This window comes from Entelurus aequoreus, linkage group LG17 (assembly GCF_033978785.1).
Source record: "Entelurus aequoreus isolate RoL-2023_Sb linkage group LG17, RoL_Eaeq_v1.1, whole genome shotgun sequence".
Taxonomy (NCBI): domain Eukaryota; kingdom Metazoa; phylum Chordata; class Actinopteri; order Syngnathiformes; family Syngnathidae; genus Entelurus; species Entelurus aequoreus.
The window spans coordinates 23,316,229-23,331,228 of NC_084747.1; the positions used below are offsets into that span (position 1 = coordinate 23,316,229).

Sequence of the window (15,000 nt, forward strand, 5' to 3'; positions counted from 1 at the left end):
CAAGGCCTGTTCGTAGTTCTTGCTCAGCTTCACCTGCACACACAGCTCCTTGTCTAGTGTGGCTCTTAAGGCAGTGAAAGGCTTGAATTGTGGCCAATCAAACAGAGATATTCACTTCTAAACCTTTCTGCAGCCATAATGTAAATACTAAGTCATCATTACAAGAGCACAAGTCTAAATGATGTCATACTAAGTCATCATTACAAGATCACAAGTCTAAATGATGTCATACTAAGTCATCATTACAAGATCACAAGTCTAAATGATGTCATACTAAGTCATCATTACAAGATCACAAGTCTAAATGATGTCATACTAAGTCATCATTACAAGATCACAAGTCTAAATGATGTCATACTAAGTCATCATTACAAGATCACAAGTCTAAATGATGTCATACTAAGTCATCATTACAAGATCACAAGTCTAAATGATGTCATACTAAGTCATCATTAGAAGATCACAAGTCTAAATGATGTCATACTAAGTCATCATTAGAAGATCACAAGTCTAAATGATGTCATACTAAGTCATCATTACAAGATCACGAGTCTAAATGATGTCATACTAAGTCATCATTAGAAGATTACAAGTCTAAATGATGTCATACTAAGTCATCATTACAAGATCACAAGTCTAAATGATGTCATACTAAGTCATCATTACAAGATCACAAGTCTAAATGATGTCATACTAAGTCATCATTACAAGATCACAAGTCTAAATGATGTCATACTAAGTCATCATTACAAGATTACAAGTCGAAATGATGTCATACTAAGTCATCATTACAAGATCACAAGTCTAAATGATGTCATACTAAGTCATCATTACAAGATCACAAGTCTAAATGATGTCATACTAAGTCATCATTACAAGATCACAAGTCTAAATGATGTCATACTAAGTCATCATTACAAGATTACAAGTCTAAATGATGTCATACTAAGTCATCATTACAAGAGCACAAGTCTAAATGATGTCATACTAAGTCATCATTACAAGATCACAAGTCTAAATGATGTCATACTAAGTCATCATTACAAGATCACAAGTCTAAATGATGTCATACTAAGTCATCATTACAAGATCACGAGTCTAAATGATGTCATACTAAGTCATCATTAGAAGATTACAAGTCTAAATGATGTCATACTAAGTCATCATTACAAGATCACAAGTCTAAATGATGTCATACTAAGTCATCATTACAAGATCACAAGTCTAAATGATGTCATACTAAGTCATCATTACAAGAGCACAAGTCTAAATGATGTCATACTAAGTCATCATTACAAGATCACGAGTCTAAATGATGTCATACTAAGTCATCATTACAAGATTACAAGTCTAAATGATGTCACACTAAGTCATCATTACAAGATCACAAGTCTAAATGATGTCATACTAAGTCATCATTAGAAGATTACAAGTCTAAATGATGTCATACTAAGTCATCATTACAAGAGCACAAGTCTAAATGATGTCATACTAAGTCATCATTAGAAGATCACAAGTCTAAATGATGTCATACTAAGTCATCATTAGAAGATCACAAGTCTAAATGATGTCATACTAAGTCATCATTAGAAGATCACGAGTCTAAATGATGTCATACTAAGTCATCATTAGAAGATCACAAGTCTAAATGATGTCATACTAAGTCATCATTACAAGATCACAAGTCTAAATGATGTCATACTAAGTCATCATTACAAGATCACAAGTCTAAATGATGTCATACTAAGTCATCATTACAAGATCACAAGTCTAAATGATGTCATACTAAGTCATCATTACAAGATCACAAGTCTAAATGATGTCATACTAAGTCATCATTACAAGATCACAAGTCTAAATGATGTCATACTAAGTCATCATTACAAGATCACAAGTCTAAATGATGTCATACTAAGTCATCATTACAAGATTACAAGTCTAAATGATGTCATACTAAGTCATCATTACAAGATCACAAGTCTAAATGATGTCATACTAAGTCATCATTACAAGATCACAAGTCTAAATGATGTCATACTAAGTCATCATTACAAGATCACAAGTCTAAATGATGTCACACTAAGTCATCATTACAAGATCACAAGTCTAAATGATGTCATACTAAGTCATCATTACAAGATCACAAGTCTAAATGATGTCATACTAAGTCATCATTACAAGATCACAAGTCTAAATGATGTCATACTAAGTCATCATTACAAGATCAAAAGTTCTAATACACACTTTCATATCTCAATTTCAACATAATTTGGACTTTTTATCTCATTTCAACTTAGTCAACTCATTATTTCTATTTTGTCATCTCATGACTCTCATAATTTCAACTTTTTATGTCATAATTATGATTTTTTTATATCATCATTTCAACTTCCTTTTATGCAAAACAAAAAGTGTAAATTCTTATTTTGTTTAGATAGTTTCAATCTCACTGATGACTTTATGAGATACAAAAATTGAAATGATTTGATAAGAACATCAAAATGTTGACTTTTTATTTCATGATGACTTATTTTTCTTCTCAAAATTGACATTTTTTAATCATAATTTAGATTTTTTATTTCATTTTGACTTTTATCTGCCAACTTTGCAGTGTCCAAATAAGAATGTAAGTGTTCCTACAACAAATAAGAATGTAAGTGTTCCTACAACAAATAAGCATGTAAGTGTTCCTACAACAAATAAGAATGTAAGTGTTCCTACAACAAATAAGAATGTAAGTGTTCCTACAACAAATAAGCATGTAAGTGTTCCTACAACAAATAAGCATGTAAGTGTTCCTACAACAAATAAGAATGTAAGTGTCCCTACAACAAATAAGCATGTAAGTGTTCCTACAACAAATAAGAATGTAAGTGTTCCTACAACAAATAAGAATGTAAGTGTTCCTACAACAAATAAGCATGTAAGTGTTCCTACAACAAATAAGAATGTAAGTGTTCCTACAACAAATAAGAATGTAAGTGTTCCTACAACAAATAAGCATGTAAGTGTTCCTACAACAAATAAGAATGTAAGTGTCCCTACAACAAATAAGAATGTAAGTGTTCCTACAACAAATAAGAATGTAAGTGTTCCTACAACAAATAAGAATGTAAGTGTTCCTACAACAAATAAGAATGTAAGTGTTCCTACAACAAATAAGAATGTAAGTGTTCCTACAACAAATAAGAATGTAAGTGTTCCTACAACAAATAAGAACGTAAGTGTTCCTACAACAAATAAGAACGTAAGTGTTCCTACAACAAATAAGAACGTAAGTGTTCCTACAACAAATAAGAACGTAAGTGTTCCTACAACAAATAAGAATGTAAGTGTTCCTACAACAAATAAGAATGTCAGTGTTCCTACAACAAATAAGAACGTAAGTGTTCCTACCACAAATAAGAATGTCAGTGTTCCTACAACAAATAAGAATGTAAGTGTTCCTACAACAAATAAGAATGTCAGTGTTCCTACAACAAATAAGAACGTAAGTGTTCCTACAACAAATAAGAACGTAAGTGTTCCTACAACAAATAAGAACGTAAGTGTTCCTACAACAAATAAGAACGTAAGTGATCCTACAACAAATAAGCATGTAAGTGTTCCTATAACAAATAAGAATGTAAGTGTTCCTACAACAAATAAGAACGTAAGTGTTCCTACAACAAATAAGAACGTAAGTGTTCCTACAAGAAATAAGAACGTAAGTGTTCCTACAACAAATAAGAATGTAAGTGTTCCTACAACAAATAAGAACGTAAGTGTTCCTACAACAAATAAGAACGTAAGTGTTCCTACAACAAATAAGAATGTAAGTGTTCCTACAACAAATAAGAATGTAAGTGTTCCTACAACAAATAAGAACGTAAGTGTTCCTACAACAAATAAGAATGTAAGTGTTCCTACCACAAATAAGAACGTAAGTGTTCCTACAACAAATAAGAACGTAAGTGTTCCTACAACAAATAAGAATGTAAGTGTTCCTACAACAAATAAGAATGTCAGTGTTCCTACAACAAATAAGAACGTAAGTGTTCCTACAACAAATAAGAATGTAAGTGTTCCTACAACAAATAAGAATGTAAGTGTTCCTACAACAAATAAGAACGTAAGTGTTCCTACAACAAATAAGAACGTAAGTGTTCCTACAACAAATAAGAATGTAAGTGTTCCTACCACAAATAAGAACGTAAGTGTTCCTACAACAAATAAGAATGTCAGTGTTCCTACAACAAATAAGAACGTAAGTGTTCCTACAACAAATAAGAATGTAAGTGTTCCTACAACAAATAAGAACGTAAGTGTTCCTACAACAAATAAGAATGTAAGTGTTCCTACAACAAATAAGAATGTCAGTGTTCCTACAACAAATAAGAACGTAAGTGTTCCTACAACAAATAAGAACGTAAGTGTTCCTACAACAAATAAGAATGTCAGTGTTCCTACAACAAATAAGAACGTAAGTGTTCCTACAACAAATAAGAACGTAAGTGTTCCTACAACAAATAAGAATGTCAGTGTTCCTACAACAAATAAGAACGTAAGTGTTCCTACAACAAATAAGAATGTAAGTGTTCCTACAACAAATACGTAAGTGTTCCTACAACAAATAAGAATGTAAGTGTTCCTACAACAAATAAGAATGTCAGTGTTCCTACAACAAATAAGAACGTAAGTGTTCCTACAACAAATAAGAATGTAAGTGTTCCTACAACAAATAAGAATGTAAGTGTTCCTACAACAAATAAGAACGTAAGTGATCCTACAACAAATAAGCATGTAAGTGTTCCTACCACAAATAAGAACGTAAGTGTTCCTATAACAAATAAGAATGTAAGTGTTCCTACAACAAATAAGAATGTCAGTGTTCCTACAACAAATAAGAACGTAAGTGTTCCTACAACAAATAAGAACGTAAGTGTTCCTACAACAAATAAGAACGTAAGTGTTCCTACAACAAATAAGAACGTAAGTGATCCTACAACAAATAAGCATGTAAGTGTTCCTACAACAAATAAGAACGTAAGTGTTCCTACAACAAATAAGAACGTAAGTGTTCCTACAACAAATAAGAACGTAAGTGTTCCTACAACAAATAAGAACGTAAGTGTTCCTACAACAAATAAGAATGTAAGTGTTCCTACAACAAATAAGAACGTAAGTGTTCCTACAACAAATAAGAACGTAAGTGTTCCTACAACAAATAAGAACGTAAGTGTTCCTACAACAAATAAGAATGTAAGTGTTCCTACAACAAATAAGAACGTAAGTGTTCCTACAACAAATAAGAATGTAAGTGTTCCTACCACAAATAAGAACGTAAGTGTTCCTACAACAAATAAGAATGTAAGTGTTCCTACAACAAATAAGAATGTCAGTGTTCCTACAACAAATAAGAACGTAAGTGTTCCTACAACAAATAAGAACGTAAGTGTTCCTACAACAAATAAGAACGTAAGTGTTCCTACAACAAATAAGAATGTAAGTGTTCCTACAACAAATAAGAACGTAAGTGATCCTACAACAAATAAGCATGTAAGTGTTCCTACCACAAATAAGAACGTAAGTGTTCCTACAACAAATAAGAATGTAAGTGTTCCTACAACAAATAAGAATGTCAGTGTTCCTACAACAAATAAGAACGTAAGTGTTCCTACAACAAATAAGAACGTAAGTGTTCCTACAACAAATAAGAATGTAAGTGTTCCTACAACAAATAAGAACGTAAGTGATCCTACAACAAATAAGCATGTAAGTGTTCCTACAACAAATAAGAACGTAAGTGTTCCTACAACAAATAAGAACGTAAGTGTTCCTACAACAAATAAGAACGTAAGTGTTCCTACAACAAATAAGAATGTAAGTGTTCCTACAACAAATAAGAACGTAAGTGTTCCTACAACAAATAAGAATGTAAGTGTTCCTACAACAAATAAGAACGTAAGTGTTCCTACAACAAATAAGAATGTAAGTGTTCCTACAACAAATAAGAACGTAAGTGTTCCTACAACAAATAAGAATGTAAATGTTCCTACCACAAATAAGAATGTAAGTGTTCCTACAACAAATAAGAATGCAAGTGTTCCTACAACAAATAAGAATGCAAGTGTTCCTACAACAAATAAGAATGTAAGTGTTCCTACAACAAATAAGAACGTAAGTGTTCCTACAACAAATAAGAATGTAAGTGTTCCTACAACAAATAAGAATGTAAGTGTTCCTACAACAAATAAGAATGTAAGTGTTCCTACAACAAATAAGAATGTAAGTGTTCCTACAACAAATAAGAATGTAAGTGTTCCTACCACAAATAAGAACGTAAGTGTTCCTATAACAAATAAGAATGTAAGTGTTCCTACAACAAATAAGAATGTCAGTGTTCCTACAACAAATAAGAACGTAAGTGTTCCTACAACAAATAAGAATGTAAGTGTTCCTACAACAAATAAGAATGTAAGTGTTCCTACAACAAATAAGAATGTAAGTGTTCCTACAACAAATAAGAATGTAAGTGTTCCTACCACAAATAAGAACGTAAGTGTTCCTACCACAAATAAGAACGTAAGTGTTCCTACAACAAATAAGAATGTAAGTGTTCCTACAACAAATAAGAATGTAAGTGTTCCTACAACAAATAAGAATGTAAGTGTTCCTACAACAAATAAGAATGTAAGTGTTCCTACAACAAATAAGAATGTAAGTGTTCCTACAACAAATAAGAATGTAAGTGTTCCTACAACAAATAAGAATGTAAGTGTTCCTACAACAAATAAGAATGTAAGTGTTCCTACAACAAATAAGAACGTAAGTGTTCCTACAACAAATAAGAATGTAAGTGTTCCTACAACAAATAAGAATGTAAGTGTTCCTACAACAAATAAGAATGTAAGTGTTCCTACAACAAATAAGAATGTAAGTGTTCCTACAACAAATAAGAATGTAAGTGTTCCTACAACAAATAAGAACGTAAGTGTTCCTACAACAAATAAGAATGTAAGTGTTCCTACAACAAATAAGAACGTCAGTGTTCCTACAACAAATAAGAACGTAAGTGTTCCTACCACAAATAAGAATGTCAGTGTTCCTACAACAAATAAGAATGTAAGTGTTCCTACAACAAATAAGAATGTCAGTGTTCCTACAACAAATAAGAACGTAAGTGTTCCTACAACAAATAAGAACGTAAGTGTTCCTACAACAAATAAGAACGTAAGTGTTCCTACAACAAATAAGAACGTAAGTGATCCTACAACAAATAAGCATGTAAGTGTTCCTATAACAAATAAGAATGTAAGTGTTCCTACAACAAATAAGAACGTAAGTGTTCCTACAACAAATAAGAACGTAAGTGTTCCTACAACAAATAAGAACGTAAGTGTTCCTACAACAAATAAGAATGTAAGTGTTCCTACAACAAATAAGAACGTAAGTGTTCCTACAACAAATAAGAACGTAAGTGTTCCTACAACAAATAAGAATGTAAGTGTTCCTACAACAAATAAGAATGTAAGTGTTCCTACAACAAATAAGAACGTAAGTGTTCCTACAACAAATAAGAATGTAAGTGTTCCTACCACAAATAAGAACGTAAGTGTTCCTACAACAAATAAGAACGTAAGTGTTCCTACAACAAATAAGAATGTAAGTGTTCCTACAACAAATAAGAATGTCAGTGTTCCTACAACAAATAAGAACGTAAGTGTTCCTACAACAAATAAGAATGTAAGTGTTCCTACAACAAATAAGAATGTAAGTGTTCCTACAACAAATAAGAATGTAAGTGTTCCTACAACAAATAAGAACGTAAGTGTTCCTACAACAAATAAGAATGTAAGTGTTCCTACCACAAATAAGAACGTAAGTGTTCCTACAACAAATAAGAATGTCAGTGTTCCTACAACAAATAAGAACGTAAGTGTTCCTACAACAAATAAGAATGTAAGTGTTCCTACAACAAATAAGAACGTAAGTGTTCCTACAACAAATAAGAATGTAAGTGTTCCTACAACAAATAAGAATGTCAGTGTTCCTACAACAAATAAGAACGTAAGTGTTCCTACAACAAATAAGAACGTAAGTGTTCCTACAACAAATAAGAATGTCAGTGTTCCTACAACAAATAAGAACGTAAGTGTTCCTACAACAAATAAGAATGTAAGTGTTCCTACAACAAATAAGAATGTCAGTGTTCCTACAACAAATAAGAACGTAAGTGTTCCTACAACAAATAAGAATGTAAGTGTTCCTACAACAAATACGTAAGTGTTCCTACAACAAATAAGAATGTAAGTGTTCCTACAACAAATAAGAATGTCAGTGTTCCTACAACAAATAAGAACGTAAGTGTTCCTACAACAAATAAGAATGTAAGTGTTCCTACAACAAATAAGAATGTAAGTGTTCCTACAACAAATAAGAACGTAAGTGATCCTACAACAAATAAGCATGTAAGTGTTCCTACCACAAATAAGAACGTAAGTGTTCCTACAACAAATAAGAATGTCAGTGTTCCTACAACAAATAAGAACGTAAGTGTTCCTACAACAAATAACAACGTAAGTGTTCCTACAACAAATAAGAACGTAAGTGTTCCTACAACAAATAAGAACGTAAGTGATCCTACAACAAATAAGCATGTAAGTGTTCCTACAACAAATAAGAACGTAAGTGTTCCTACAACAAATAAGAACGTAAGTGTTCCTACAACAAATAAGAACGTAAGTGTTCCTACAACAAATAAGAACGTAAGTGTTCCTACAACAAATAAGAATGTAAGTGTTCCTACAACAAATAAGAACGTAAGTGTTCCTACAACAAATAAGAACGTAAGTGTTCCTACAACAAATAAGAATGTAAGTGTTCCTACAACAAATAAGAATGTAAGTGTTCCTACAACAAATAAGAACGTAAGTGTTCCTACAACAAATAAGAATGTAAGTGTTCCTACCACAAATAAGAACGTAAGTGTTCCTACAACAAATAAGAACGTAAGTGTTCCTACAACAAATAAGAACGTAAGTGTTCCTACAACAAATAAGAACGTAAGTGTTCCTACAACAAATAAGAACGTAAGTGTTCCTACAACAAATAAGAACGTAAGTGTTCCTACAACAAATAAGAATGTAAGTGTTCCTACAACAAATAAGAACGTAAGTGATCCTACAACAAATAAGCATGTAAGTGTTCCTACCACAAATAAGAACGTAAGTGTTCCTACAACAAATAAGAATGTAAGTGTTCCTACAACAAATAAGAATGTCAGTGTTCCTACAACAAATAAGAACGTAAGTGTTCCTACAACAAATAAGAACGTAAGTGTTCCTACAACAAATAAGAATGTAAGTGTTCCTACAACAAATAAGAACGTAAGTGATCCTACAACAAATAAGCATGTAAGTGTTCCTACAACAAATAAGAACGTAAGTGTTCCTACAACAAATAAGAACGTAAGTGTTCCTACAACAAATAAGAACGTAAGTGTTCCTACAACAAATAAGAACGTAAGTGTTCCTACAACAAATAAGAATGTAAGTGTTCCTACAACAAATAAGAACGTAAGTGTTCCTACAACAAATAAGAATGTAAGTGTTCCTACAACAAATAAGAACGTAAGTGTTCCTACAACAAATAAGAATGTAAATGTTCCTACCACAAATAAGAATGTAAGTGTTCCTACAACAAATAAGAATGCAAGTGTTCCTACAACAAATAAGAATGCAAGTGTTCCTACAACAAATAAGAATGTAAGTGTTCCTACAACAAATAAGAACGTAAGTGTTCCTACAACAAATAAGAATGTAAGTGTTCCTACAACAAATAAGAATGTAAGTGTTCCTACAACAAATAAGAATGTAAGTGTTCCTACAACAAATAAGAATGTAAGTGTTCCTACCACAAATAAGAACGTAAGTGTTCCTATAACAAATAAGAATGTAAGTGTTCCTACAACAAATAAGAATGTCAGTGTTCCTACAACAAATAAGAACGTAAGTGTTCCTACAACAAATAAGAATGTAAGTGTTCCTACAACAAATAAGAATGTAAGTGTTCCTACAACAAATAAGAATGTAAGTGTTCCTACAACAAATAAGAATGTAAGTGTTCCTACAACAAATAAGAACGTAAGTGTTCCTACAACAAATAAGAATGTAAGTGTTCCTACAACAAATAAGAATGTAAGTGTTCCTACAACAAATAAGAATGTAAGTGTTCCTACAACAAATAAGAATGTAAGTGTTCCTACAACAAATAAGAATGTAAGTGTTCCTACAACAAATAAGAATGTAAGTGTTCCTACAACAAATAAGAATGTAAGTGTTCCTACAACAAATAAGAATGTAAGTGTTCCTACAACAAATAAGAATGTAAGTGTTCCTACAACAAATAAGAACGTAAGTGTTCCTACAACAAATAAGAATGTAAGTGTTCCTACAACAAATAAGAATGTAAGTGTTCCTACAACAAATAAGAATGTAAGTGTTCCTACAACAAATAAGAATGTAAGTGTTCCTACAACAAATAAGAATGTAAGTGTTCCTACAACAAATAAGAATGTAAGTATTCCTACAACAATTGACTTCAATATTCTGTGTTTGACATTCAACTGCACCTAAAAATACTTTATTAAGTATACACTAGTTACTAGCACGGTGGTAGAGGGGTTAGTGCGTCTGCCTCACAATACGAAGGTCCTGAGTAGTCGTGAGTTCAATCCCGGCCTCGGGATCTTTCTGTGTGGAGTTTGCATGTTCTCCCCGTGACTGCGTGGGTTCCCTCCGGGTACTCCGGCTGCCTCCCACCTCCAAAGACATGCACCTGGGGATAGGTTGATTGGCAACACCAAATTGGCCCTAGTGTGTGAATGTGAGTGTGAATGTTGTCTGTCTATCTGTGTTGGCCCTGCGATGAGGTGGCGACTTGTCCAGGGTGTACCCCGCCTTCCGCCCGATTGTAGCTGAGATAGGCTCCAGCGCCCCCCGCGACCCCGAAGGGAATAAGCGGTAGAAAATGGATGGATGGATGGATAGTTACTAGCTGGCAAGTCCAGTGCTAATCGCTGGATGTCAACTAGCGCACTAGTCGCTGGCTGCCAGCTGGAGAGAAGCTCTAGATGTAGTTGACTAGCCCTGCTCTACAGTCACTTTCCTTCACGCCCACTCACCTTCTCCCACATTTTGGCAGGAAAGGCTGCTCGCTCGATGACCTTCATGTAGAGGAAACACTGTCCTGCAGTGGAAACACCGTCAGTCAACACTGTGTGCTACTAGTTACTAGTTACTAGTTACCTTTCTCCTCCCGCACGGTGGCATACTGGCTGTTGGCCAGTGGGCAGGATGAGCGGTTACATAAACCTGTCACGTTGTACTCGTTACGACAGAAATTTTGGGTTTTGGTCCTGGAGGAGACAACTCACATGTCAATCAACACATGAACACATGATGCTCTTCATAAGTCATTGTGGTGAAAGTCAATGAACACATGATGTTCTTCATAAGTCATTGTGGTGAAAGTCAATGAACACATGATGCTCTTCATAAGTCATTGTGGTGAAAGTCAATGAACACATGATGCTCTTCATAAGTCATTGTGGTGAAAGTCAATGAACACATGATGTTCTTCATAAGTCATTGTGGTGAAAGTCAATGAACACATGATGCTCTTCATAAGTCATTGTGGTGAAAGTCAATGAACACATGATGTTCTTCATAAGTCATTGTGGTGAAAGTCAATGAACACATGATGCTCTTCATAAGTCATTGTGGTGAAAGTCAATGAACACATGATGTTCTTCATAAGTCATTGTGGTGAAAGTCAATGAACACATGATGTTCTTCATAAGTCATTGTGGTGAAAGTCAATGAACACATGATGCTCTTCATAAGTCATTGTGGTGAAAGTCAATGAACACATGATGTTCTTCATAAGTCATTGTGGTGAAAGTCAATGAACACATGATGTTCTTCATAAGTCATTGTGGTGAAAGTCAATGAACACATGATGCTCTTCATAAGTCATTGTGGTGAAAGTCAATGAACACATGATGTTCTTCATAAGTCATTGTGGTGAAAGTCAATGAACACATGATGTTCTTCATAAGTCATTGTGGTGAAAGTCAATGAACACATGATGTTCTTCATAAGTCATTGTGGTGAAAGTCAATGAACACATGATGTTCTTCATAAGTCATTGTGGTGAAAGTCAATGAACACATGATGTTCTTTATAAGTCATTGTGGTGAAAGTCAATGAACACATGATGCTCTTCATAAGTCATTGTGGTGAAAGTCAATGAACACATGATGTTCTTCATAAGTCATTGTGGTGAAAGTCAATGAACACATGATGTTCTTTATAAGTCATTGTGGTGAAAGTCAATGAACACATGATGCTCTTCATAAGTCATTGTGGTGAAAGTCAATGAACACATGATGTTCTTTATAAGTCATTGTGGTGAAAGTCAATGAACACATGATGTTCTTCATAAGTCATTGTGGTGAAAGTCAATGAACACATGATGTTCTTTATAAGTCATTGTGGTGAAAGTCAATGAACACATGATGCTCTTCATAAGTCATTGTGGTGAAAGTCAATGAACACATGATGTTCTTTATAAGTCATTGTGGTGAAAGTCAATGAACACATGATGTTCTTCATAAGTCATTGTGGTGAAAGTCAATGAACACATGATGCTCTTCATAAGTCATTGTGGTGAAAGTCAATGAACACATGATGTTCTTCATAAGTCATTGTGGTGAAAGTCAATGAACACATGATGCTCTTCAAAAGTCATTGTGGTGAAAGTCAATGAACACATGATGCTCTTCATAAGTCATTGTGGTGAAAGTCAATGAACACATGATGCTCTTCAAAAGTCACTGTGGTGAAAGTCAATGAACACATGAATGTGAACGTGGGATGTTCTTCAAACTTACTTGACTTTATGTGAGCAGAACTGCTTGTTGCCTATTACGTCCCAAATCACCTGCAAGACAATCACACCACCTTATCATCACCTAAACTACTTACATCACCTACTTAGTCACATTCATCACCTTCTTATCACCTAAACTACTTAGTTATATTCATCACATACTTAGTTATATTCATCACCTTATCACCTAAACTATTTACTTACATTCATCACATACTTAGTTATATTCATCACCTTCTTATCACCTAAACTACTTAGTTAGATTCATCACCTTGTTATCACCTAAACACATTAACTAGTTATATGCATCACCTTGTTATGACCTGGAGACATAAACTAGCTAACCATACAGTTAGTAATATTCATCACCTTGTTGTCACCTAGACATAAACTAGCTAACCATACAGTTAGTAATATTCATCACCTTGTTGTCACCTAGACATAAACTAGATAACCATACAGTTAGTAATATTCATCACCTTGTTGTCACCTAGACATAAACTAGCTAACCATACAGTTAGTTATATTCATCGCCTTGTTGTCACCTAGAGATATAAACTAAGTAATCACACAGTTAGCTATATTCATCACCTTGTTATCAGTTAGAGAAATATATACATAAACTACATAGTTAGTTATATTCATTGCCTTGTCATCCATATATACATACACTAGCTAACCAGTTATATTCATTGCCTTGTCATCCATATATACATACACTAGCTAACCAGTTATATTCATTGCCTTGTCATCCGTATATACATACACTAGCTAACCACAGTTATATTCATCGCCTTATTAGAGACATAAACTAAGTAATCACACAGTTAGTTATATTCATCACCTTTTTATCAGTTAGAGAAATATATACATAAACTACCTAACCATACAGTTAGTTATATTCATCACCTTGTTATCAATTAGAGACATAAACTAGTTAGTTATATTCATCACCTAGTTATCAATTAGACACAAACTAGTTAGTTATATTATCACCTAGTTATCAGTTAGAAACATAAACTAGTTAGTCGTATTCCTCGCCTAGTTATCAGTTAGATATAAACTAGTTAGGTATATACGTCACCTAGTTATCAGTTATATACAAACTAGTTAGTTATATCCATCACCTAGTTATCAGTTAGATACAAACTAGTTAGTTATATACATCACTTAGTTATCAAATAGATACATGAAGTAGTTAGTTATAATGATCACCTAGTTATAATTTAGAGACATAACCTAGTTAGTTATATGCATCACATAGTTAGCATTAGAGCTGGCCCAGCTTACTAGCTAGCTGTTATATTCCACAAGCACGCCAACAACTTGTGTCATGTGTCCAAATAGCTGAGTGTTAAAATGATTTAGACGTCAAAATGAATAGAAAAGTTGAAGTTTAAAAGCGACATATTCCAACTGGCATGCTAATGTTAGCATGAGGCTAACAAGGCGAGTGTACTCACGTCGTCGTGCTGCATGTTGCGTGGTTGGCAGGCCTGCTCGAAGCTTGACTTTTCTAAACAAACGAGGTGAAAATATGTAAGTTTAGGCTACAAAAAGCCTCTAAAATCTACACTATGTCTTGTCTCAGGAGCCGCATGGACGATCAGTTAGTCGCCATCTTTGTTGTGCTTGGCCCGACATCTCGCGAGGTTTGCCTGCTGAATCTCGCGGGGTTTGCCAGCAGGCAAGGCGCGGAAACATCGCTCTGACTTCCGGAAAAGGCTGGAAAATATCGCGAGATCACGCCAACTTTTGTACTGAAGTCCGTTTACGCCACAAAAATATTAAATAGCTCAAACTGCAAATCTTATTGTCAAATACAAAGTTAGTACTATCAACTGTCACACTTGTGACATGGAAGGGGGAATTGTGGGATAAAAAATATCTAAATTATGAGATAAAAAGTCCGATTTATGAGATAAAAAGTCAAAATTATGATACAAAAAGTTAGAATTATGAGATAAAAAGTTAGAATTATGATACAAAAAGTTAGAATTATTAGATAAAAAGTTAGAATTATGATACAAAAAGTTAGAATTATTAGATACAAAGTTAGAATTATGA

At 33.5% G+C, this 15,000-nt stretch overlaps 1 protein-coding gene across 1 annotated transcript in view; it reads right to left on the bottom strand.

Annotated features, from left to right (window-relative positions):
* The window catches only part of mak16 (MAK16 homolog (S. cerevisiae)), a 15,716-nt gene extending 1,074 nt beyond the window's left edge, over window positions 1–14,642 (bottom strand). The window contains exons 1-5 of the mRNA XM_062025315.1: window positions 14,397–14,642; window positions 12,935–12,984; window positions 11,289–11,398; window positions 11,165–11,229; window positions 1–33 (exon numbers count right to left, since the gene is read on the bottom strand). The exon at window positions 1–33 is cut by the window's left edge and continues 119 nt beyond it. Of these exons, the coding sequence (XP_061881299.1) occupies window positions 1–33; window positions 11,165–11,229; window positions 11,289–11,398; window positions 12,935–12,984; window positions 14,397–14,411 (273 nt within the window). The 5' untranslated portion in view covers window positions 14,412–14,642. The remainder of the gene's footprint in view (window positions 34–11,164; window positions 11,230–11,288; window positions 11,399–12,934; window positions 12,985–14,396) is intronic.
* Window positions 14,643–15,000: the final 358 nt, after the last annotated feature.